Source organism: Macrosteles quadrilineatus, unplaced genomic scaffold (genome assembly GCF_028750875.1).
Source record: "Macrosteles quadrilineatus isolate MER2022 unplaced genomic scaffold, UCM_ALF_1.0 Scaffold_5__1_contigs__length_97177068, whole genome shotgun sequence".
In the NCBI taxonomy this organism is placed as follows: domain Eukaryota; kingdom Metazoa; phylum Arthropoda; class Insecta; order Hemiptera; family Cicadellidae; genus Macrosteles; species Macrosteles quadrilineatus.
This window is the reverse complement of record NW_026542598.1, coordinates 45,536,221-45,561,940: the sequence shown is the minus strand read 5'-3', so window position 1 is coordinate 45,561,940 and position 25,720 is coordinate 45,536,221. Positions and strand designations below refer to the sequence as shown.

The window sequence follows — 25,720 nt, the reverse complement described above, 5'->3', positions numbered from 1 at the left end:
GTAATGGCATTAAGGATGATATTTCTTATATTCAGGTAAATTATTATACAGTTATTAGCTGAAATATAACATATTAATAATTTTAATACCTACGAATAAGTATTAGAATGATATCGAATATTAGTGTAAACGGCATAAACTGTTTTGTTTGATTAAATTCCTACAACGTATCTAGTACAGTAACTGGAATGTATGGAGATTCAATACAATGTACACTATGTAATAAAACGTCTTGAATAAAGTCAGACGAATATTTTTTTACGTTTAACCATTGACTATATATACTTACAGTTTGGTATTTATCGAATTAGCTTTATCTTATTCCATGAGGATTTTCTTTAAAGTTTTACTAGAATACTTTTTCTAGGCATGATGTTACCTATCCTCTCTTGGTTATGAGTTTTATATCGATAAGATGTTTAAAAGAAAACTGGTTCGCTATAATGCAATAATATGTTTGATACCCTAAAGAATGTAGAACTGTAAAGCTCTTTATTAGTTTAGTATATCAAGATCGTTTACATGTACATATAAGAAAAAGAGAAACATTTGTTCCATTTGCTTTTGCGTATTTTTGCAACAAATTCATACTCACATTTTAGAATTATAATAGATACTAGCAGTTACCCGGCGCACGTTGCCGCACTTAACAAATACTATTTTAAACTAGTGCACCTGTTGCTTGAATTCAAGCATTTGCAAAGAATAACAGGCGTTATTTAAACCTAATAACAGTCACAATTGTTTCCAATGACTTAAAACGGTTAACTCAAAGATAATGTAATCAATCACTCAACTCCAATTATCGAAACTGGAAACTCACTCAGTCTGAAAACGAACGCTTACTCCACTAGTAACATTAGTGAAACTGAAAACGAACTCACTCTGAAAACAAACGCTCTTGTGTGTATCATGTGTTTACTATTAACAGCTGTAATTAATACAAATTATTCATCTACTAGCAGAGTACCCGTCCTTCGTACGGGGTTGGAATATAAGTATAAAAAGCTTATTTATTGAAGTTATACTCAAGTTTTGCATTTGCAATAAGGGAGGACACAGTTCGATAAAATTTGCTTTTTTAAGTTTACAGTATTCTATAGTATTACACATCTACCATAGCCATAATGTTCTACCACTTCACCTAAACAATAGAGAAAAATAAATAATCAACAATTCGCAAAATATCACAAATTATTCATGAAATGAAAAACATAAACATAACTGTAAACAATCCTACTTTGACAGTTCTCATTGCGAATCACAGTTTTTTCTTGCTGCTTGGTTCAAATTAGCTGTTTTATAAATGAAAAAATATAGTGCTGCACCCTGTTGGTAAATCTTATAATTTTTTAATGCTTTTCCATATCATAGAACCAACTTTTTTAGTTGAAACAGCTGACTAAATTCTTTAATTCCCTTTAAATATGAATACTCATAAGGTTAACATGGGGAATTACAAAGCCACTGGGGCGGGACCCGAAAGGATTTTTGAGATAAGAATATGCCTATATGTTAATCGGGAATGTAAGCTATCATCATGCCAAATTTCAGCCCAATCCGTCCAGTGGTTTATGCGTTATTGAACTTCAAACACACAAACAAACAAACAAACACACAAACTTTCACATTTATAATATTAGTAAGATTAAAGTAAATAAAATATTTTCTTTATTAGAAATACATTGGAGTTTTGATGGCCTGTGGGGCAAAGGAGGACTTTTATCATAGGAATTGGTGAAAGGGGGCGTCTACACAAAAAATACTTAATTTTTGACACATCGTTTGTAAAAATCCGTCCAGTATTAACGGAGGAGTAGTGTTTCGTAGAAATCGCCTTCACGTATTATATTAGGATGGTAATTTGTTCTTTGCGATGCATAATAAAAGTGAATAACATAAAAAAGAATATTTCTATTAATTTCCAGTGGATAAACAATGTTTTTGGTTTTTGATTAGGTGTATAAATATATAAGATTTTAGGCGTACCTACAACCAAGTGAGCACGCAACTCAAAGGTAATTCAAATGAAATCATCAGTATTCTTGGGATTAAGACTATTTCAACTTTAAATTACGACTGATACCTTTTGCTTCAATCAATTTTGGTGTAATTTTTTAATCGTCAGTCTGGTAACGTTGCAAAGCTTCGGTGGATTTAAGTTTCGCATTAGTATTATTGGAGTTCCTTCTTTTAATGACGGTGATGTGATGGTTTAATGACAAATTGAAAAAAATTTGAATACCTGACACGATTATTATTTACCTAATAATTTATGTTAGATTGTGTGGGTATAGAACAAAAGATAAACAAGATTTATGCATTGCCATCCCTTTTATTGTTTGTAATGATAGTTGTTATGTTTACATATTTGACATTGGACAATTTAAACGTTGTTGAGTGCACAGGTGTGCTGCGATTGGAATTTAATATATTTGGACTTATTCAAAAGTAAAATAGTTTTCTGTGCTTGTGGAAACATTGTGGCACTATTTCAAATCATGACAGCATGTTGCGATTATTCAAACCTACAAAACAGTTGCCCTTTTAACGGATCTGCACATAACATCACACAAACCATCCTTGAATAATGCTTAATAATACCTGAAAGTTTCACTATAATCTGTCGGGTGGTTTCGGAGTACATAAGGTACATGCATACACACACTACATACACACATAGTTCCTCTTTTATAGATTTTCAGCTAATTAAAAACCAATCTTTGTAGCCAAAGACCGTAAAGTCAGTATTTGCTAATAATTTTGGTGATAACTGCATTGTTCTACGTTCTTTTACTTTAATTGCTTCCAAAAATATGGTAATAGTCTTTATCATTCAAATAAAATTTGAAACTTGTGTCCGTCTTGTATTGACAATCCAGCATATTTAGTTTAATGTATGTAGTAACCTACTTTTCCCTTTTTAGTTCCTACATTTAGTTTACATTTGTTTCTGTTTGTAAAATCTTTAACTATGTGATGAATGAAAATGTAATAATAGATCGTATTATATTAAATAATTTGGCATTTGATTAATATTGTTAGAGTTCGAAATTCATTAAATTTGCAGGTTTGCTGCGATAGAGGTTTACGAACATTATTTGATCTATTTTACTTTAAACAGCTGTGTATTGTAGGAGAATAACATTACAAACATAGTATTTAGTAGGAGACAAATAATGGTGGCCTAAGCTTTGAAGTTTTGTAATGTTAAATATGCTGTCACGGATACCACGCATTAGAAGTGATCTCATGAGCTCAACACATGGGAACTTTGAAGCCCTAAAATGATATAACGAAACGTGAATGTGCCTAAAACACTCCTGGGTATGTATACCTCAGTGCACAAAATGAAAGCTAAACTGGTAAAGTGGATAACATGTATTATTCAACAACTGTTAAATATAGTCTAGTCTGTGCATATTACACAGCTTAATTATATTTATAGCTACGTTTTGCAAAATTCTTAATTAAATTGGATATTGAAAATTATTATAAATGTTAAACGCAAATTTAAAACCTATGTGTAAAATGCAGTGATTAAATAATAGGACTTTTTTTGCAAATTATTAAGATGCGATGACAATAAACATATACTCACACAAAAATGGGTTTACGGTGAAAATATAGTTTCTCTAACATGCGTCACACACGAAGAGTTAGTTTGATGAAAGAGAGTATTTAAGAGTATAGTAAGCAAGTATGGTTTACTAGAACTCAATTGGTTTCATCACCCGACAATATATGCAAGGCGCGATATACCAGGTGCTGCGGCAGGTGTTGACCAGAAGCGCGGCGCTAGAGCAGGTGTGTCGGTTCGCCGTTTATTATAGAATAATAGAGGGGTCACTTCATTTAGTGTCAAGACACAGTGCCGGCAGGATCATATACTAATCGCCCACATTTTGCAGTCTTTATTCATCGGATTTGAGGTAACTTACTTACAGTTTAAATATATTCTTAGTTTAACAATTAACATTTGTTATTTTTCTTTTAAAATTATATTTTAAAATTATGTGTATTGTAGATATACAGGGTGGCTGGTCATCAGTGTCACAAAATTTTTTTGGCGTAAGTACAAAGTAAATGCAGTGTAATGATGCATATAAAAGGTTCCAAGTCCAAAAATTAGCTTCCCAAAGAATTATTTTATGTTTTTAAAAAATAACTATGTTTTCAAACTTAATACAGCTATTTCTCAATTACCTGTAAATGGATTTGAGTAGACAATGTCATTTTCGTGTTCTACATTAAATTTTGAATAAGAATAATATAAAATGACGGAGGATCAGTTGTAAAAACTCCATTGTAAATAGATTCAAAGATAAAAATTAGGATGTTTGAAAAAAATTTAAAAAACATTGGTCTATTGTATTTGTTCACACCCTGTATACAAGAAAGTGTCCGAATATGTTAAAAACTGCGCCATTTTATAAGCTTTCCAACCATATGCTACACTATTGAGGTTTAGATATTCTGTTGTTTGTTTTAGTGGTTTGAATACCAGAAAACAGGGTGTCTTTAACATTTAAAACATAGAAAGCCGATATGTATTAAGCAAAAGTTGTATTTTTGTTTCAGCTTTAACAGTAAAAACAGTAAAAAGTTCCCTGTTATCTGGTATTCAAACCACTAAAACAAACAACAGAATATCTAAACCTCAATAGTGTAGCATATGGTTGGAAAGCTTATAAAATGGCGCAGTTTTTAACATATTCGGACACTTTCTTGTATACAGGGTGTGAACAAATACAATAGACCAATGTTTTTTAAATTTTTTTCAAACATCCTAATTTTTATCTTTGAATCTATTTACAATGGAGTTTTTACAACTGATCCTCCGTCATTTTATATTATTCTTATTCAAAATTTAATGTAGAACACGAAAATGACATTGTCTACTCAAATCCATTTACAGGTAATTGAGAAATAGCTGTATTAAGTTTGAAAACATAGTTATTTTTGAAAAACATAAAATAATTCTTTGGGAAGCTAATTTTTGGACTTGGAACATTTGATATGCATCATCACACTTCATTTACTTTGTACTTACACCAAAAAAATTTTGTCACACTGAGTACCAATCACCATGTATAATAAGAGATACATTGGAATACAAATAAATCTCACTTTTCTGTCTTAACTAATATATTGGCAAAGTTGTTTATAACTAAACTTTTTAAAGACTATTAAAAATAATTGCAACTATTTGAATGTTAATTATGTGCAGTTGTTTACGTAAATAGTATTCCTTTATAGCTTGCAAGAGATCAGTAGTGTTCAGTACTGATAAATTCCTGTCGCTCTGGTGTTTAATTTAATTTAGACAAAAGAAAAAATACCCCCGCCGCAGCAAACCTGCAGACTAAGCGAATTTCCGTATGTCTGATTGGATTTACACTAAAATGTCTACTAAAAATTTAACATTTATTTCCTATTTAAATAGAATTATTTTAACAGGTACTTAGGTTTGCTGCATCAGGGAGGGTAAAACTTTTTTTGTAAAATGTTAATAGTTAGTAAGAAATAAAAACATTTTCCAAATTTGATCAAAATATGTTCATAAACAAGCAAACTACAACAGTTTACTCATTCTCCATTAGAATAACATGGGAATTTAAAATTTACATTTTTTTGGAATTTTCTCCGTAACCATTAGGCGCATAGTAACACTTCAATATACTAAATTATTTGTTTTTTTAAGCTCTACAAAATGGTTTGAAAAGATTTTGCAAAATTTTATTTTTTTTTAGTCAAAAATGGGAAAAACCTATTTTTACCCCATAAAACCCCCCGTAAACCCCAATGGAACAGGATATGGACAGGTGGATATGGGAACAGGTCCCATAGTCCGATCATGCTGGTTCGCGAACTCGTTCGAGTTTATCCCGCCTTACACCTTCAAACCAAATTTTATCAAAATCGGACAAAAATTACTCAAGTTATCGTGCGGATGGACACATATATATATATATATATAAAAAATTGAACGAATGGTGTTTTTGGCCTCTGGGGACATCAAAATGAAAAAGTAAATCGGTCCCGGGCCTAGGTCTTACCATGAGACCTACGGTAATAGCTACTTCCCTATAGGGAAATTCGCTAAAAACGTTATACATAAGGTTACAAATAGATTATTTGATAGTTAGTTAAGTTTAGTCAGAGTTAAGTTATATAATGCATCTTTTAAACATTTGATTTTTATTGTAAAATTTTTAAATACGTTTTATGCATAATGATACTAAAATTATTTAAAAAATATATAATTTTAATAAAAGTGCATAGTAAAATGGTACACGAACGTGAATTGTAGCCCGCAAATCATCATTAGCGTGTCAACCTTCCTTAGTTATCATTTCAGATATGTGCATTGATTGTCATAAATCATAATTGTTGTGTAGTATTCTACTTACAGCGTACCTAACCTACATTTACTGCGCGTATAACTTCTATGTTTCTGGAATGGAAGGCGCTTAGTATTTGGAAGTAATACCGGTATCTGAATATTTCAAATCCTGAATACTTCTCCCAGTTGCCAGTAGAGATTTTGCTCAGCCTAGCTGATGGCCATTCGTGGGAGGTAATCACACGTCTCATAACGGTGTCAGAAATTCTTGGCTTAATTATATTTAGCACAACACGAGAGCTTGCCCCGTGGTCGAAAACTTGACCAAAAGTATGTATTAGTATGTTTTCTGTGGTATTGTGCAAACTTTTCTATTTTCACCCCACGCTGTAAATAAAACATGTGATTGGAATTTGTTTGGTTTTCTGTTAATATTTCGTTGTTATTTTGTCACCAGCATGACAACCCATAAGACCCTTGTTACATTTTTTAAAGTTTCAAATTCATTTTTTCGTGCTTATTTTTAAGCCTATTTTAATTTTTAAAAGGATTCTGCACTACAGGTAAATATTTTTCATTTGGTACCAACTGCGTGTAATTCGGTCCAGTAGTATGGTTAGGGTAGCTGTCATAAGTTTTACAAAAGTTTTTTGTATATAAGATTTGGGTTCGTCCATCTATATATTTTATATGTCACATCAAACTTTGTGAACATTAAGGCTTTTCTAGTAAAAGTTTAAATAGGCTACACCATTTTTGTAAAAACAAACAAAACAACAAGATTATTTTGCTTGGATGTGGAATGGATTTATTATATAGTAAAAATGCTGTACTGTAACGAACACTTTACAACCTTTATTTTGATGCTAAATTCTTGGTTCTCAAGCAAATTAGAAAAATTAAAATAGTTTTTGAGATTGTAAATATAGTTTTTAATAATTCAATTCAAGCGCAGGGTTACTTCGCTTTTAATAACTAGTTATAAGAGTGAATTTTTCTAATTAATTATATAGCTATGTATAGATTATTATGTATGATAGTGTCTTCTTTCCGAATGTAACGACATTATCTTGTTTACGAATCCTACCGGCAGCCTATACGCTATTGAAAATTACTCTGCGTTACAGTAGAATACCGAGAGGAGGACTCCTTGGGGTCTGGATATGTTATGTATGCAAACCAGTGTAAGTCGGTACCTTTATTTAAAGCCAAGAACAAAGCAGACGTTAACAATTATATTGCTGCTTCCGATGTGTGACTGAACGCCCAACTCCAACTATACCACTCCGATTGCGAAAGCTAGAAATTAAGTGGGCAATACAATCCTTAAACGTGAGCGTACAATATTTGTTTATCATTGTTTACTTCTGTAACCTCGTTCAATCTTTGTGGATTATGCATTTTGAAAATTCGGGAAGAGGTAAGACAGACCGTCATATCATAGAGTATTTGTTTTTTAGTTAAGATTCACTAATATAATTTTTTAATCAGTTAAATAATTTTGCAATTACTAAAATATAATCTTTAATTCATGTTACCGTAGTGTCATTTATGTGGGAATCTGCATATATTTCATATTAAGTTTATAATAGATAGGCTTTGATTCTATTGTTGAAAAATGTAACATTTCATTCATAACTAATAACACTACTTGATAAATTAATAAACTAAATGTAAATAAACGGTATCAGCATTCTGACACATACTTTCTCCTATAAGTTTGTCAACAACCTTTATCATGTGTAAGCGGTGAGAGTAAATATGGAAATGGGATTTGTAAAATTTTGTTCAGAATTTTAAGGACTATAACATACTACATTTTTATCAAAATCATTCGGGCCATTTTTGGGAAAATCCGATTTTCCGTTATTTTATGGGGTTTTACTGGGAAAATAACATAATTTAAAATAACTTTTGAACCGTAATTTTTACAGAAATGGGATTTATTCAGAATATAAAGGACTATAACATACTAAATTTTTATCAAAATCGTTTGGGCCATTTTTGGGAAAATCCTATTTTTTCGTTTTATTATGGGGTTTTATGGGAAATTCCCCATAAAAAATCAAAATTTACAAAAAATAAAAAAGCTATCAAATTGTAAGAACCATAACATACTATGTTAATCAAAACAGGATTTTTTCTTAAATCCTATTTTGCGTTATTTTATGGAATTTTTATGGGAAAATAACATCATTTACAATAACTTTTGAACCGTAATTTTTACAGAAATGGGATTTGTATGATTTTGTTCAGAACGTAAAGGGCTACAACATACAAAATCGTTCGGGCCATTTTTTGAGAAAATCCGACTTTTCCGGTTTTTATGGGTTTTTATGGGAAAATCCAAATTAAAAATCAAAATTTCAAAAAAATGAAAAAAAAACCCTGGAGATACCATGGATTAGAACCTACATACCAAATTTCATCGAAATCGGACCACAGGTGTAGTCCCTAGCTCTGTACACATCCAGACACACAGACACACACACACAGGCATCACTTCGAAAACCACTTTTTTGGGTCCAGGGGGACCCAAAAGGAATATATCCACTCAAAACTCAAACTTGAAATTTTTTACGAAAACAATACTTTCTCCATATACTATGGTATAGGGGGAGAAAGTAAAAATAGCTACTTTCATATACAGCCGATTTTTTGGTGTATAAAATTAAGTATTTTTCTAACATGCTTTTAGGTAAATAATTTAGTCTTCTAAATGCCTAAATAAACATGTAGTTTGAATGTATTATTTTATTGACTGAACCTCAAAATCTAGATTAGTGGTAGGGAAAATAAAATAAACACTTGTAATACCGTACAGGATAAGAGTTTACGGTAAAGCTTAGCTGTTTCCATGTTTTAAGTAATTTAACTTCAAACTACATCAAATATACATCAATGATACTAACTTTCAGTAAAATAGTTTTACTGGGTATTTGAATGAGTCAATTTTAGTAGTTATTAATGACCAACATATCACAGGCTTTGAACGTATGTATTCGTTCCGCATATTTGGCTTAAAACACGAAATATGAATATTTGCGTCGAGTTACATTACGAACAATAGTTTAATAATTGTCCTTGGAAGGAAACACAGTTATCTATCTAACGAGATTGAGGTGTCAGGAATACCTCAAGGATATGGATTGGAATTATTCTTGATCTTTAATAATTATTTAGCTAGTCAAGTGTCAAATGGTAATCCGTGCATATTTTTGGACGATATTCCAATTTGTTTCAACGATATTAGTTGGCCTAAACTTAAAATGAACACTTTTATACATAGTAGTATATTGCTGGGATGGCTTACAGGTCACCTTCTTTTAGGGTGTAAATACAGAAAAACCAACTACATCAAATTTAAACTCAGAAATAATAGTGTATCAGGGGTTTCAAACAGTGTTATTATTAATTGCGAATTCTTGGTTTCACTATCGATTCATGACATGTTTTCGTAGTAAGATAAGTGACATAAGTATATGTGACATTTTAATTTTTTGTAGACTTGGAAGTTTTTCCGCTAAGAAATTTCTTCTGACAACCTATATTGCATGTATTCTTCAGAATATAGAGTAAACTATGATGAGCATATTATAAAGCTGGTATACTGTATAAACTTAAAAAAATTTAAATGAAAAGAAAAATAAAAACTGTTTTTTTTTATGACGAGGTTAGAATCAAGCAGAAGGGTCTTTTAAGTATTAAACTGTTTGCATTCATCTCTCACAGATCCCTTTGAAAATCATACACACTAATCCTATAGAGAATGAACTCTTTAATGTTCTACCAACAAAACTACAGTCATTAGTAGACGAGATAAGTTTTATGAAAAACGCTGATTTCGTTTTATTTAGGAGAGAATACACACAGTGTTATAATAGATAAATTTTATAGATAAAAAAGAATTTTATTTTTAAGATATGTTATTATTTGTTTGTTAATGCTAAATTAATAGTCATGTGACAATAAATATATTTCAGGTTTCTTATTGCGCCAAAATCCCACTAGAATGTAGGATCATTCCATTGACCAAAGCTCTGTTCAAGAGTGGATAGACAAGCTGTTTATTTGCATATGCTTCAAGACCGTGAACGTGAATGGGGTGAGTGTTACCATTTTGACTCGTGGCGCACTGCGGAGCGCGTCTTATACTACTAGTGCGTTAACACTATGTAGCAAAACCTGTTACATTTAACAATAAGATAGCTCTAAGATTTTAAATATAGTATCCCATTGAGTAGTTAAACATTTGAGTTGCTTTATATAAGAATAAAAATAGCGGAAAATAAAGGCTTCTATCTTTATTTAGTACAAATAGTGACCATTTTATTAAGGTTAATAAGACTGATATACTTATAAAGAATGCACTAAGAGCTTTGTTTTAATAAATTGAGTAAGATTAAGTAGCAAGTAAAATAAATTATAGCTAATTCACAGGAAATATATATAATTTTATTGCCCCTTAGAAATTAATAAGATTTTTCAACTTTAACTACGATCCAAAAGAGCTATATTTTCCATCAGATCTTTAAAGTGATATAAAATTAATAGTTTAAATAGTGTTAAACCAATTTTGACAACTGTCTAAGGTTTGGATAATGAGAATTTTGAGGTCTAGAACCAAGTAAAGTGACAATAAAAAGTTCCAACGGTGGATTTTAATATATTTTTGTTCTACTACTGCAAAAGCGGTTGCTTTCAATTCATACGTTGCTTCGCTAAAGTATGTCTTTTTGTCCTACAGGGGCAAAAAATGATATGATGATGTCGTGGCTGTTTGTGCTAAAAATGTATTAAAACTGCAAACTTGTCTAGTAATACGTCGTTATAGGTTATAGTCAGTCAAACGGCTTTAACATCACGAACACACAACCTTTACAGACAATCAGCTGATTTACAAGGTGTAAGGCTGTATTTAATAACTCTTTTAAAGGTAAATAAGTTGGTAAATCATTGTTTTGTGAAGTAGTTGGCCTAATATATGGAGTATTATGATGAAAATTAGCGTTCATTAAACGGGTTTAAAGCTGCTTTTTAAAACTCGCTCATTTTACGGAGTAAACCTGTATTACATCATCCATCGTTATAGTCAGTATAACTTATCACTTACACAACCATAGCAGACAATCAGCTATTTAAATAGGGAGAAAAAGATATAAGGCTATTTTTAGATGAATTTGTAAAATCCATGTTTTATGAAATAGTTATCTGTATTTATTGAGTAGTATGACGAATTAACATCACACAGGCTTTACGTTGTTTTCAAAATTCACTTAATTTACGATTTCGGATTGCGTCCTCATACGAAAAGCGTCTACAGTGGGGGAAGGTGAAGATGTCCACACAAAGCTGCCTAATCATTTATCTTTCACTCCTGCACAAGTGTTAGTGGAAAGTTGCCTAAAACTGTCTAAAGAATATAGGTATGATTGTTGTACTATATTTTATTAAGTAAGGATAATCAGACCTAATTTGCATAATCAGACCATAGGAACGGGGTTTATGGGAGCTTTCATGTGGTAAAATAAATGGTTTACTCATTTTAGCAAAATTCCCATATAGGGAATAAGCTGATACCGTAGGTCTCATGGTAAGACGTAGCCCCGGGACCGATTTCCTTTTTCGTTTTGAGGTCCCTAGATGCCAAAATTACCCTCCATTTAAATTAATATAAATATATATACATACATATAAATATATATGTGTGTGTGTGTATTTGTGTCCGCTAGCCTGATAACTCAGGCAAAAATGATATGGCGATTTTTATGATGTAAAAAATATTTTTTCCCCATGTTTGGTTAAAAAAATAAAATCTCAAAATTTTTTTCAGACCATCTTGAAGAGTTTAAAAATAGATAATTTTGAATATTGAAGTGTCGTTGTATGCCTGATGGTTATGGAGATAATGAAAAAAAAAACTTTAGATTAAAAATTCTCATGTTATTCTAATGGAGAATAGATCAACTGTTTTACTTTGCTTGTTTACGGATAGATTTTGATACTATTTGGCAATTTTGTTTATTTAATACTAAGCTATTAACATTTCAATAAAAAACACAACTCAATACCTTTTCTGTAGCAACAAACTAGGTACTCATTAAAATTAATGTTATTTAAATATGAAATAAATCTGATAATTTTCAGGAAACATTTTAGTATAAATCCAACAAGTAAATGGAAATTGGCTTAGTGTGCAGGTTTGCTGTGGCGAGGTTATTTTTAACCCTAAAAATACAAAATTTCCCAACTTCTCTCTATACCTTTTCTAAAGAGCTTAAAAACTAATAATTTAGTATATCATGGGATTTTGTAGGGTTTTTGGTAACGGAGAAAAAAAATGTTGGTCTTAAGTTCTCACGTTATTCTTATAGAGAATATTGTAAAATTTTATAGTTTGCTTGTTTATGGATATATTTTGGTCACACTTGGCAAAATTTATTTATTGTATAAAAATATATTAATATAAAAAAAGATTTAATTGAAAATCAATTTAGACAAATGAAAATTTGCTTAGTTGGCAGGTTTGTTGCGACGGGGGTATTTAGTTTAAATGTTAATTTGAAAATATGTCCAGAATAATTTAGAGATGAAACCCCATTTACAGAGGGCAGTGCTGTAGCTCGTGATTTGCCTGGACCTCTGATTTGTCTGGGAGAAACGTGAGTACATTACATGTACCAATGAGTAAACATTGATAACATTTCGAATGTGAATGTGAGTAATGTTGCATCCTCCCACAAACTACATTGCAAACTTATGTTTCTTTGTCTGAATATTTTATAGTGACTGTATAAAAACCTGTGTATCAGCAGTAAACTCTGGTTCTCAAACATCTAGAGATGTTATAGTGAGAATCCTATTATATAATACGTGAAGGTGATTTCTACGAAATACTACTCCTCCGTTAATAATGGACAGATTTTTACAAACAATGAGTCAAAATGAAGCATTGTTTGTGTAGATGCCCCCTTTCACCAATTCCTGTAATAAAAGTCATCGTGCTTTGCCCCACAGGCCATCAAATTCCCAATGTATTTCTTATGGATAAAAGATTTTGTTTAGTTAAATACATGTTAATATAACATTTTTATAATTTAAGAGAAAAACGTCTGTGAAATATGGGTCGGCGGTACATTGACTTTCTTTTGGAAACGGTCGTAGATGGACGTTCAGGGGCCTAGAGACAAAAGTGTATGTTTTGTTTGCAGTTTTCAGCTAAAAAAGCAGTTTGAAAAGTTGAACAAATCAATAATGTACTAGAGCTATTTAAGAGATGAAGAGCATCATACGTAAAATACTACGTTTTAGTCAGAAACAGTGGTAAACGGACTTCACAAGACCCAAAGTGCGAGTTTTTCACAGTTTTCGGCTATAAACAACGGTGAAAAGAGTAAGACAAATCTGTCATGATCAAGTGCTTTTAAAGACTGGAAGAGGAAAAGCATTTCGCGTAAATGTGTGTGTTTTAGACGTAAACCATAAAACACGATCATCCAGAGATCAAGAGACAAAAGTGTACGTTTCTTTCCAGATTTCTGCTATAAATAGTGGTGAGAAGAGCGAGATAAATCAGTCATAATCAAGTGATTTTGAAGAGAAGAAGAGGAGAAGCATACGACCTAAAATCCTGTGTTTTAGACGGAAACCATTGGACACAGCCATCCAGAGACAAAAGTGTTAGTTTTGTACAGTTTTCTGCTATAAATAGCGGTGAGAAGAGCGAGACAAGTCAGTCATAATCGAGTGATTTTGAAGAGAAGAAGAGGAGAAGTATACTACCTAAAATCCTGTGTTTTAGACGGAAACCATTGGACACAGCCATCCAGAGACAAAAGTGTTAGTTTTGTACAGTTTTCTGCTATAAATAGCGGTGAGAAGAGCGAGACAAGTCAGTCATAATCGAGTGATTTCGAAGAGAAGAAGAGGAGAAGCATACTACCTAAAATTCTGTGTTTTAGACGGAAACCATTGGACACAGCCATCCAGAGACAAAAGTGTTAAGTGTTTTCCGCTATAAATAGCGCTGAGAAGAGCGAGACAAGTCAGTAATAATCGAGTGGTTTTGAAGAGAAGAAGAGGAGAAGCTTACTACTTAAAATCTTGTGTTTTAGACGGAAACCATAAGACACGACCATCCAGAGATCCAGAGACAAAAGTGTACGGTTTTTACCGTTTTCTGCTATAAATAGCGGTTAGAAGAGCAAGACAAATCAGTCATAATCAAGTGATTGAAGAGGAGAAACGTACTACGTAAAACCTTGTGTTTTAGACGGAAACTATAGGACACGGACATCCAGAGAAAAATATCTTAAAATGGAAGCGAACAAACAAACTTGTGTTAAGTGTAACAAGACTGTTTTATCTAAAAACATTTTGCGTCACTCAAAAACCTGCCCTGGTGCACAGGTACGTACAATACAACCACAGACGCCTTGTGAATTGTGTGGTACATTAGTGACATTATCCAACAAATCACGCCATCTAAAAAAATGTACTACAAAACGTTCAAGAGATGAACCTGTTGCTCCAGCTGCAAAGAAACATTGCGTGGAAGATGATGTACACTCAAATAGCTCCGCTACAAATAATCTCCAATCATCCGTACTTTCCACAAACAACACTGCGATATCAACCAATAACGACATGGAAGAACCTAAACCTAACCTAGAAATTAAAGAGTTAGAGAAGGCGTTCAAGAATAGAATGAAAACGTATGTAATTGACAACACGCTTGCGATAAAAGACCCTGTAGAGTTTCTTCAACTATCAAGACCTCTATTTTATGATAAGGTAGTCGAGCAAGTGCAAAATGATAACTTAAAAATAAATATTGTACTTTTAACTGAGTTCAAAAAAACATCTAACAATGAAGAGATTTTTCAAGAAATAAATTTTAAAACTCAAAATGATATCACATACTCAACCACGAATATAGAAGAACAGTTACAAACTAAAGAAAAGAAAATCTTGACCGAAATGGAGGAGTTCCAGACTAAAGGATCAGGTTGGTCCCTGAATAGGATACTTAACATAGAACTAAGGATCAACCGCTATGTACCATTAAGAGGTTCTTCATACATAGACCTGCCAGGACCAATTAAAAACAAGAAAGCTATTATTAATATTGTAAATAACGACCAAAAATGTTTTTTGTGGTCAATACTTGCTGCTCTGCATCCTGTACATATGGCAGAAAACCCTAACAGAACCCAACACTACCAGAAATATGAGCACGACTTTGATTATGCCTTGAATGGAATTGAATTCCCAGTCAGTTTGAGTAACGTTAAACTTTTTGAAAAGCGAACTGAAATATCCATAAATGTATACAGCTATGATGAAAAGTGCGTTGTGTATCCATTACTGACAACCGATGAGGAGAAAGAGCAACATGTTGATTTGCTATACTTGAAGGATGAGAAGAATTCACATTATTGCCTAATTAAAAATCTAAGTAGACTTGTTGGAGCACAGAAATCAAAGCATTCGCATAGTATCCACTTATGTAGACGGTGCCTATCACATTTTGGCACAGAAGATTTACTGAAAATACATAGAGAATATTGTAAGCAGCATGAAGCAGTTAAGATCATTATGCCCAAAGAAGGTGAAACAATAAAGTTCAAGGACTTTAATAGGAGTATGAAAGTGCCATTCGTCGTCTATGCTGACTTCGAATGTATGCTTAGCCCAATACTGTCTACCAACAAAGAAGAAGAAGACACGTCAGGATCGTACACGAAAAAATACCAAAAACATGATGCAATTAGTTTTTCTTATTATATAGTACATGAAGAACACAATTATGCAACGCCAGTAACATACTTTGGCGAAGATGCAGCGCAGGTTTTTGTAAAGAGGTTGTTCAACGAGTCTAAGAAAATAAGCTATCTATATTCAAAAGAAGCTGCTAAGCCAATGGAACTTTCAGAGGAGGACAATATTTCTATATTGACGGCCACTCAGTGCCATATTTGTGGAAAGGAGTTTACAGAAGACAAACCGTTTGTGAGAGACCATGACCATCTTACAGGAAAACTAAGGGGTCCAGCGCACAACGCTTGTAATTTAAATTTTAGAAAACCTCATTTCCTCCCCATATTTATTCACAATCTTTCTGGATACGATACACACCTGTTTATCAAAATGTTTGGTTTGAATGATGACACTATTGATGTTATACCAAATAACGAGGAAAAATATATTTCTTATACTGTTCATGTAAAAGGAGGTATTGATTTGAGATTTGTAGACTCAGTAAAATTCATGTCAAGTAGTTTAGACATACTCGTTAAGAACTTATCTACTCAACATTTTAAGCATACTTCAAAGTACTACTCGAGTGAACAGTTGCAGCTACTGCAAAAAAAGGGTGTGTACCCTTATGACTTTATGGACTCCTTACAGAAATATGAATACACTTCACTCCCACATAAGAAAGACTTCTACAACAAACTAACCATGGCCAACATTGAAGATGAAGACTATGAGCATGCAAGAAAAGTTTGGAACGAATTTAATATACAAAGCATGAAAGCATACACTTTACTCTACAACCAGACAGATGTATTGCAATTAGCAGACGTCATGGAGAACTTTCGAAACATTTGTATGGAGACTTACCAGCTGGACCCAGCATGGTACTACACAGCACCAGGACTAGCTTGGAGTGCGATGCTCAAAACGACCAAGATCGAACTTGAACTTTTATCAGACTACAATATGATTCTAATGATTGGAAACGGGATACGAGGAGGATTATCACAATGTTCGAACCGCTACGCCACTGCCAATAACAAATACATGAAGGAAAGTTATAATGAAAATTTGCCCACGTCATATCTTACATATCTTGACGCCAATAACTTGTATGGCTGGGCTATGAGCCAACATATGCCTTACTCTGATTTCAAGTGGGTTGAAGATGTCCACAACCTTGATATTTTATCAGTTCCAGATGATGGAAATATGGGATACATATTGGAAGTAGATTTAGAGTATCCCCAAGAATTGCACGACCTACATTCCGATCTTCCTCTAGCACCTGAAAAACAAATACCACCCGGATCTAAACAAGAGAAACTTCTAGCTACATTGTTTGACAAAAATAGATATGTTCTACACTTTCGGAATTTGAAGCAATACATCTCTCTCGGTTTGAAATTAAAGAAAATTCACAAAGCAATCAGTTTCACTCAGAGCAACTGGCTTAAACCTTACATAGATCTCAATACTAGCATGAGAACTAAGGCCATAAACAATTTTGAAAAGGATTTTTTCAAGCTTATGAACAATGCCGTGTTTGGCAAAACCATGGAAAACATTCGGAATCGTGTCAACATCCGGTTGGCGACGAAGGAAAAACAAGTAGACAAGTGGTTGGCTCAACCCAACTTCAAGAGGAGGACAATATTTACGGATCAACTTGCGGCAGTACACATGAGCAAGACAAAACTTGTTTTCAACAAACCCATATACGTAGGAATGAGTATTTTGGACGTATCTAAGACATTGATGTATGACTTTCACTACAATGTGATAAAAGCACGATACGGGGATAAAGTTCAATTGCAGTACACAGACACAGATTCACTTACATACTTAACATATACTGATGATGTATATAGAGATATGAAGGAAATGCAAGATTTTTTCGACACGAGTGACTATCCACCTAATCATCCATGTTTCAGTGTCACTAATAAGAAGATCATCGGAAAATTCAAGGATGAACTAAATGGAAAAATTATGTTTGAACACATAGCGTTGAAATCAAAAATGTATGCAAGTAGGTCAGAAAATGACAGCATCTCAAAAAGATCGAAAGGTGTTAAAAGAGCAGTTGTAGAAAATAGTATTACATTCCAAGACTACAAAGACTGCCTGAAAACCCAAATTGACAAATACTGTCCAAATAACGTAATAAGGAGCTACAAACATGAACTGTATAGTGTGGAACTCAACAAGATTTCGTTGTCAGCTCATGATGACAAAAGATACATTTCAAGTGATGGCATTAGTACTTTGCCTTGGGGTCATTACAAAATACCTTAAAAATACTAAAGACATACTCTATTAACGGATAAAGTATAAATTTGAAGAATATATGAATTTGAAGAAAATATGAATTTGAAGAACATATGAATTTGAAGAAAATATGAATTTGAAGAATATGTGAATTTGAAGAAAATAGGAATTTGAAGATCATCTGAATTAGAAGAAAATAGGAATTTGAAAAAGATACTAATTTGAAGAAAATATGAATTTGAAGAAGATATAAATTTGAAGAAAATGTGAATTTGAAGAAGATATAAATTTGAAGAAAATATGAATTCGAAGAAAATATAAATTTGAAGGAAATATAAAGTGGACCGGACACATATTATGTTGTCTGGGCTAGGCCTCTTGGGGAAACCACTATAAAAAAAAACGCATCATGCTCCTACCTCATGGGTGATGTGGAATGTAGAGCAACTATGACGACAATGGTATCAGCTTCCAGGACTACAAAGACTATCTGGAAACCCAAATTGATACATACTGTACAAATAATGAAATTAGGAAACTAGAGGACCCATGCTGCTCCACCGCGTTAAAATAAATATAACATCCAAAAAATAATCTAATTTATGAATCTTGATTGGGTAATAAAGTATTATGAACTAAACTGATTCAAACGATCAATATATTAAATTAAGGGCAATAATTTAGTAATTGTTTTCAGTCTAAAAAAATACAAACAATACTGGAGCTACTGAATTTTAATCATAGAAAAACCATATGAAAAATTTGTATGTTGGTTGTTCACCTTGCGTTTGCTTGAAGCTCGCCCTATTTGAATAATTAATAGCTTAATAAAAGCCAGTATTTCACTGATGGTCCTTAGTTCAAAATATATAGAATAACTTAATGATAGCTGGTGGAATGATTAAAGTAATTCGAATCAAATTATACAATTGCAATCAAATTATACTGTTTCTTGGTCAAGTAATACAGTAGGAAAATATATATCAATGAATGATGTTAAATCTCTGCGTTCATGCCATCAATTTGAGACCTCAATCATGAAAATCGGTCAAGTAGAAGAGCCAAACGAACTCGGATAAGAAAAACTAAAACTGTTTAACATATAAGGTGTCAACATGACTTGAACATTGTGAAGCTTAATAATATTACGTTGTCAGCTCATGGTGACAACAGATACATTTTAAGTTATGGAATTACAACGTTGCCGTGAGAATATTACAAAATACACTGAAATTGAATGATGAAGAACGTAGTAAATTTTGATTCAACTTGCGTGTAAATATTGTATACTAAAGATATACTCCATCAACGGAGGAAATTGTCAAAGAGGACTAGACACATATTATGTTATCTCGCCTTCCATTCCTTTTTGTCCATAAAATAAAGGGAGAACATAGAACCATGTTGCTCTTTTAGCGAATTTCCATATAGGGATAAAGCTATTACCGTAGAATAATATTTTAAATAACATGGTAAGACCTGGACCCGGGACCTTACTTTGTCGTTTTGAGGTCCCTAGAGGCCAAAAACACCATCCGTGTTTCCGTAAGCATGATAACTCGAGCAAAGATTATCAGATTTTTATGAAATTTTGTACAAACGTGTAAACCTACATTTATTAGAACGATTTCGCGAACCAGTATGATCGGACCATGGGAACAGGGTTTTATGGGGGAGTTTATGGGGTAAAATAGGGTTTTCCCATTTTTTACCCTAAAAACTCAAAATTTCACCAAACCATTTGTTTGTACTAAAAAAAATATTTAGTATATTGAACTAATATTATGCGCTTATTGGTTACGGAGAAAATTCAAAAAAAAAATGTAAATTTAAAATGTCCATGTTATTCTTATGGTGAAAAAGTCGACTATTGTAGTTTGCTTGTTTATGAACATATTTTGATCAAATTTAGAAAATAGGCTACATTGATTTCTTACTAAACTACAGTATTAACATTTTAAAACAAAAAACATTTTTTTACCCTCCCTATTGCAGCAAACCTAAGTACTCGTTAAACTAATTTTATTTAAATAGGGAATAAATGTGATATTTTTAAGGAGACATTTTTTGTGTATAGTATATCCAATCAGAAAATGGAAATTCGCTAAGACTGCAGGATTGCTGCGGCGGGAGTATTTTATACATATAAACGATCTTGTTATACTAAACTAATAAAGTTCTTTACAGTTCTACACTCCTTAGAGTAACAAACAAATTATTACAACTAGTTATCTTTTAAACACCATATCAATATAAAAATCATAACCAAGAGAGGACGGGTAACATCCTGCCTAGAAAGTGCATTCCAGTCAAACTTAAGGAATGTCCTCATGGTAAAGGATAAAGCTAGTTATCACTTTTAAATCCACAATAATTTTATGTTGTCATGATTGCGTATGGAAGACAACTAGTTTGCTATTGTATTGAATCTGCATACATTTCAGGTACTAGATACGTTCTAGGAAATTAATCAGTTTGATTTACAAATAACCTGTAAACAAACAACTTAGGCCTGAGTGAATGGCGTTCGTTACACTAATATTCAATATAATTATAATATATTTTTGTATATATTCAAATGTTTAATATGCTATGTTTTAGTTTTATAAAGATTTACCCAAACATCACAAATATACGCAATATCATCCTTCATGTATAAAATAAATCGGGGAATGGACAATATATGGATGAAATTGCAATAAAAAGAATTATATATTGTGATTTTATACGACAAAGTAATACAATTTCTCCCTGTGTGCTAGCCATGGAAAATGGGAAATCAATGAATAGATATAACGTAATAAATAGCTTATTAAAAGTAATTATAGGCTCTGGTTCTTACATTTTCGTAATGAGTATACAAATAATAGCAAAACTATTTTATTTTGCAGTTATATATATAATATGTTACGGGTAAATAAATTAAAGATGTAACTTTTTATTAACTAATTACTGACACCTAATCAAATTCTGTTTAATTTAAATGTCAGTCAGTTAACATGTTATAAATGTTAGTTTATACGCAACCTTCTACTTTACAAACTAAATTTCAATTAAAATCAGTTCAGACCTACAAGAATTCCATAATCTAGTACACTATTTGAATAATGTGTTGTATATTCCAAATTTATACAAACCAAGCTATTAATAAGTTTTATTTTTTCTGCACTCTCAATGCTTTAAATAAATATACGCAAAAACCCCTCGTGTCACCTTATTTATTAAATAAATCAGAAAACGGAAAAGTATTTGTGATTGCGATATATTTAATCTACTAATTTACGCTTAAAATTGAAGAATTCTCTATACCACCGTAAAAGTTAGCTCGTTTCGGATATAATAACACTTAAGTAACTACACAGCATCCAAATTCTTCAAAATAAAGGACTAATGGACCTTATTACAGACATAAGAGTTGATGGCTTCATCCCAAGAGCTGTCTCTTGGGATGACTTAGAAACGGCGTATTCTCAAATTCCGGGAAAACTCGACGGTCACGTGACCGCCTCAACCAATCAGATGCCCTGGCTCTTGGGATGACGTAGAACCGGCATATACTATACTACTTATTTGGTAAGTTATTAGCCTATTGTTGTCGATTGCTCGATTTCTCGACATAACTGCTTATTTGCATTAGCAGAATTGAAAACAAGATGTAGGTCGTTTTGAGAGGCTTTATACATACAATATATTTTGTTTTCTAGCTCTGTTTTTGTTAATTAATATGACGAACAATATACGATATATGACTCTACAATATGACGAAAAATATAGTTCATCACACGGGCAAAAAGTGACTTTTTAACTCTCGCTGATTTTCCGACCTCTGCTTCTCGTCGATCGTAAAAAAAGAGTCACTTTAGGCTCTGGGAATGAAATATATTATTTATCTTAATTCTTTTCTAAATCTACTCGTTTAGGAGTTACAGCTTGTTGCATTACAAAAGAGACAATTGATGGTGGTCTATTGTCTGTGGTTGCACCTAAGAAAAAATGGCATGTGGTGTTAATTCTGCTCCTTTACCTCCTAAACGAGTACGTTTTGAGATGAAATGTAAAGAGTAAATACGACTTGGTACTTAAGATAGCATCTAAAAAGACCATAAAATATAGAGTGTTTAAATTTTAAAGTTAGCTGTCATTTTAGGCAAATCGAAGTCATTTTTAAATAAATGGAATCAATATTTGTAATGTATTTTTACTATATGATATTTTTAGAAAGTATACACTATTTAAGACATATACTTGTTTATGAGCTACAGGATACAGAATGTACAAAGCAAACCACTTTCTTTAAGTCCAAGAAGCCGTAACTCCTAAACGAGTAGCTTTATAAAAATAACATAAAGAATACAAACTTTTGAAATTGCATTTACTTTCCAAAACAATAATAAGATAGTCAGGAGGTTAGTCCATAAAAATATTTAAGTTGTCAAACATCTTAAGAAATAAAGGGGAGCGTCTCATAAGAATGTAAACCTACGTGTATTCGAACGTTTTCGCAAACCAGCATGATCGGGACATGGAAGTAAGGTTTTGGGGTAACAATATGGTTTTCTCTAGATTTTGCTCCTAAAAACGTATAATTTACCAATTTATCTTCAAACCATTTTGTAGGGCTTAAAAAGCAAATAACTAATGGTATCTTGAATTGTGTTTTACTAGTCAAGAAAAAAACAATAAAAATAATTGTAAATTCCATATCTTATTATTGAGAATAAGTGACTGTTGTATTTTGATTGCTTATGAACCCAAACTTGGTATATATAATTTTTTATTTTATACTAAGCTATGAGTATATTACTAAAAAACCACTTTATTACCTTCCCTCTAGCAGCAAACATAGGTACTCTTTATACCTTATGTTATTTAAATAGGGAATAAATCTATCCTGTTTAAGGATATGATTTAGTGAATAATATGATAATATCCAAAAGTAAACGTAAATTTGCTCAGTTTACAGGTTTGCTGCGGCCGGAGTACTTTTTATTTTTTTCACCGTATTTATTAAGTTTAGTTTATGAACCTTTGATTTGGATTTTCAGCTCTAAAGAGGATTTTAAGAAGAAGTACAATGTGTTACGTGGATCAAAAATGGAAATAACAATATTTTTAAATTATAAATCTCCGTTCTGATGGTCCTATCATGACGTTTCAATACTGCATGGTTTACTTCATACACCACAGATAATTCACATTGGAACTCAATCGACGCTCGTTTGTTTGTCGTCATCGTTCACACGAGTTGTGTTTAGTGTGTCTGAAAATCTGTTTCTGTGCTACAAACTGAGACATGCCACGCAGCACACGCATTTAGATGCAGAGAGCACAGCTGGTGAGTTGTCAAGATGGCTGAAAGTACCTACTACTCCGAGTCCGACAAGGGAATTGAGGAATTGGTTCATCTATATTGTGTTTCGTGCTTGCACCCAAGTTGTGTCGCATGCGTCGAAAACTGTGACAACCGGCCCACGCATGTGTCAGGCACATACACGCGTGCGTCTCAGCTTACGCGGCGCCATAAGATAACATGGTGGCACAGTTTTCTGCCTTGTGCTGCGTTGCGTGCGTTGCGCCGCGTGCGTCTCAGCATACGCCCGGCCTTACTCATTAAGTTTTTAAGGCAAGACATGCTCTTATCCTGTTAACTAATAAGTATTCGGCTTGCTTATTTTGACTAAACAGCTGATAGGTTTTATTTTTTTAATTTGTATACACCAGCACCACTTTTTAATCCATGCTATTCATCGACTGACAGGCTCATAGAGAAATGGCCCAACACAATCGATAGTGATTAACTGTCCGACTAGCAATGTCACTGGTTCGTGTACCGATTCCACCACATAAAATGTATCAGAATAGCTCACTGGTTCATACCCTAGCTTTGCTTGGTGAATTCAACCATTCAACGCACACGACTATATCCCTTGTGGAGGAAACTCGAGGTTGAAAGACACCACCAAACCGATCCCATTAAAAAAAAATTGATCAACAATTTGTTGAATAAGCTCGGACAAACTTTCATTTAACGGTAAGTTTTTAAAGAGAACTACGCCATTTATTTCGAACGCCAAAACAATGTTGTAAATCAAGTGCACCGCAAGCCGTCTCTAAGATGCATAACTACATAAAGCTAAGTTGTGTCCCAAAACCTTGGCTGTACGCCATTACGTGCATAGGTTAATTCACAAAAAAGTTACTCGCTGTTTCGAAATGATGTATTTTATACCTCCAAAGATTTTGTCAAAACACATTCATTCATAATTTAGTGTAATCTACAGGATTTACTTTTTTGTAAATCCTGATAAAAATTAAAATTAAATGCCAGAATTCTATCGAAGCAGAGGTGAATAACAATTGTATGAACTTTAAAATGACGACTACTAGTGTAATGGTGTGCATAACAATAGATAAATGTATTTAATCCTTAAAGCGAGTTATCTAAGCATATGTAGTGGTTTTCTTAATGGTATAGAAGCGAAAGCCACATGCGTTTATTGAGATATTATTTCTTAAAAGAAGCGTAGGTTGCTACCATTAGAGCATATTTATGGGTTGAGTAATTAAAAAAAGTACCTTTGTAAATAATTTTTGTCACGAGAACGTAATGGAATTTTATAATTTTGAAAAAAATATGCATAGGTACATAAAAAAAGTTACGTCACAATTCATATCATTAGAGATCAAATATGCACATCAAACTTGTATACATTACAAAATAATACCTGCTATAATTATTTATTTATTTATTTAGTTATTTATTTAAAAGTTAACTAACACAACAAGTTGTATTACTCTTCCATCAATAGAGAAAAATTTGAGCAAGAATTGGAATTTCGAAATAGTTGAGCTCATCGTAGAAAATACTCGGAGATGTCGCAGAATTGAGGCGGTATTTCTATGCGAGAGCAATCTGTATAAATTACATCGCGAAACCGAACGATTCTGCCAGACTATCAATGCGAGCGCCTGCCACAAAGTACACTTTATAGATGGGGAATTCAACAATTCTTGAAATACCAAATTTGGAATGTCCAAATAATCCTCTTATCCTGCGTTTTGTAAGAATTATTTTTTAGATATATTTTTGTGTAAACGGTAAATATTACCCCTGCCGCAGCAAACTTTGCAGACTGAGCGAATTTCCACTTGCTTGATTATAATTTCACTAAAATATGTTAGAAAATTACACTCTATTGAAAACTACACTATGGGGTTGGAGCTATTGTGTGTGATAGATTTTTGTTTACAGTACAAACCATAAAACATGTTGTTTGATTATACCTTAATCTTTCTATGCTTTTGTATAATAGGTAGCCTAAATAAGGGTTAACAGTCTGGGTT

The 25,720-nt window shown here is 32.5% G+C and overlaps 2 protein-coding genes across 4 annotated transcripts in view; both read left to right on the top strand.

Moving 5' to 3' along the window:
• LOC128994606 (inactive dipeptidyl peptidase 10-like) overlaps nucleotides 1–25,720 on the top strand; it is a 221,978-nt gene that overhangs the window by 38,304 nt on the left and 157,954 nt on the right. The window contains exon 2 of one of the 3 annotated variants that reach the window (XM_054419268.1): nucleotides 12,954–13,008. The exons of the other annotated variants lie outside the window; for them this stretch is intronic. The gene's annotated coding sequence lies outside the window, so the exon portion shown is untranslated. The remainder of the gene's footprint in view (nucleotides 1–12,953; nucleotides 13,009–25,720) is intronic. 3 annotated transcript variants of the gene reach the window in all.
• On the top strand, nucleotides 15,944–18,403 carry LOC128995568 (uncharacterized). The gene has a single exon (XM_054420585.1). The coding sequence runs from the start codon at nucleotides 15,944–15,946 to the stop codon at nucleotides 18,401–18,403; it is 2,460 nt and encodes an 819-aa protein (XP_054276560.1).

What these genes read in the sequence shown, in the direction of transcription:
- LOC128995568 (XM_054420585.1), top strand. Translation starts at nt 15,944, where the DNA reads ATGCCCAAAGAAGGTGAAACAATAAAGTTCAAGGACTTTAATAGGAGT.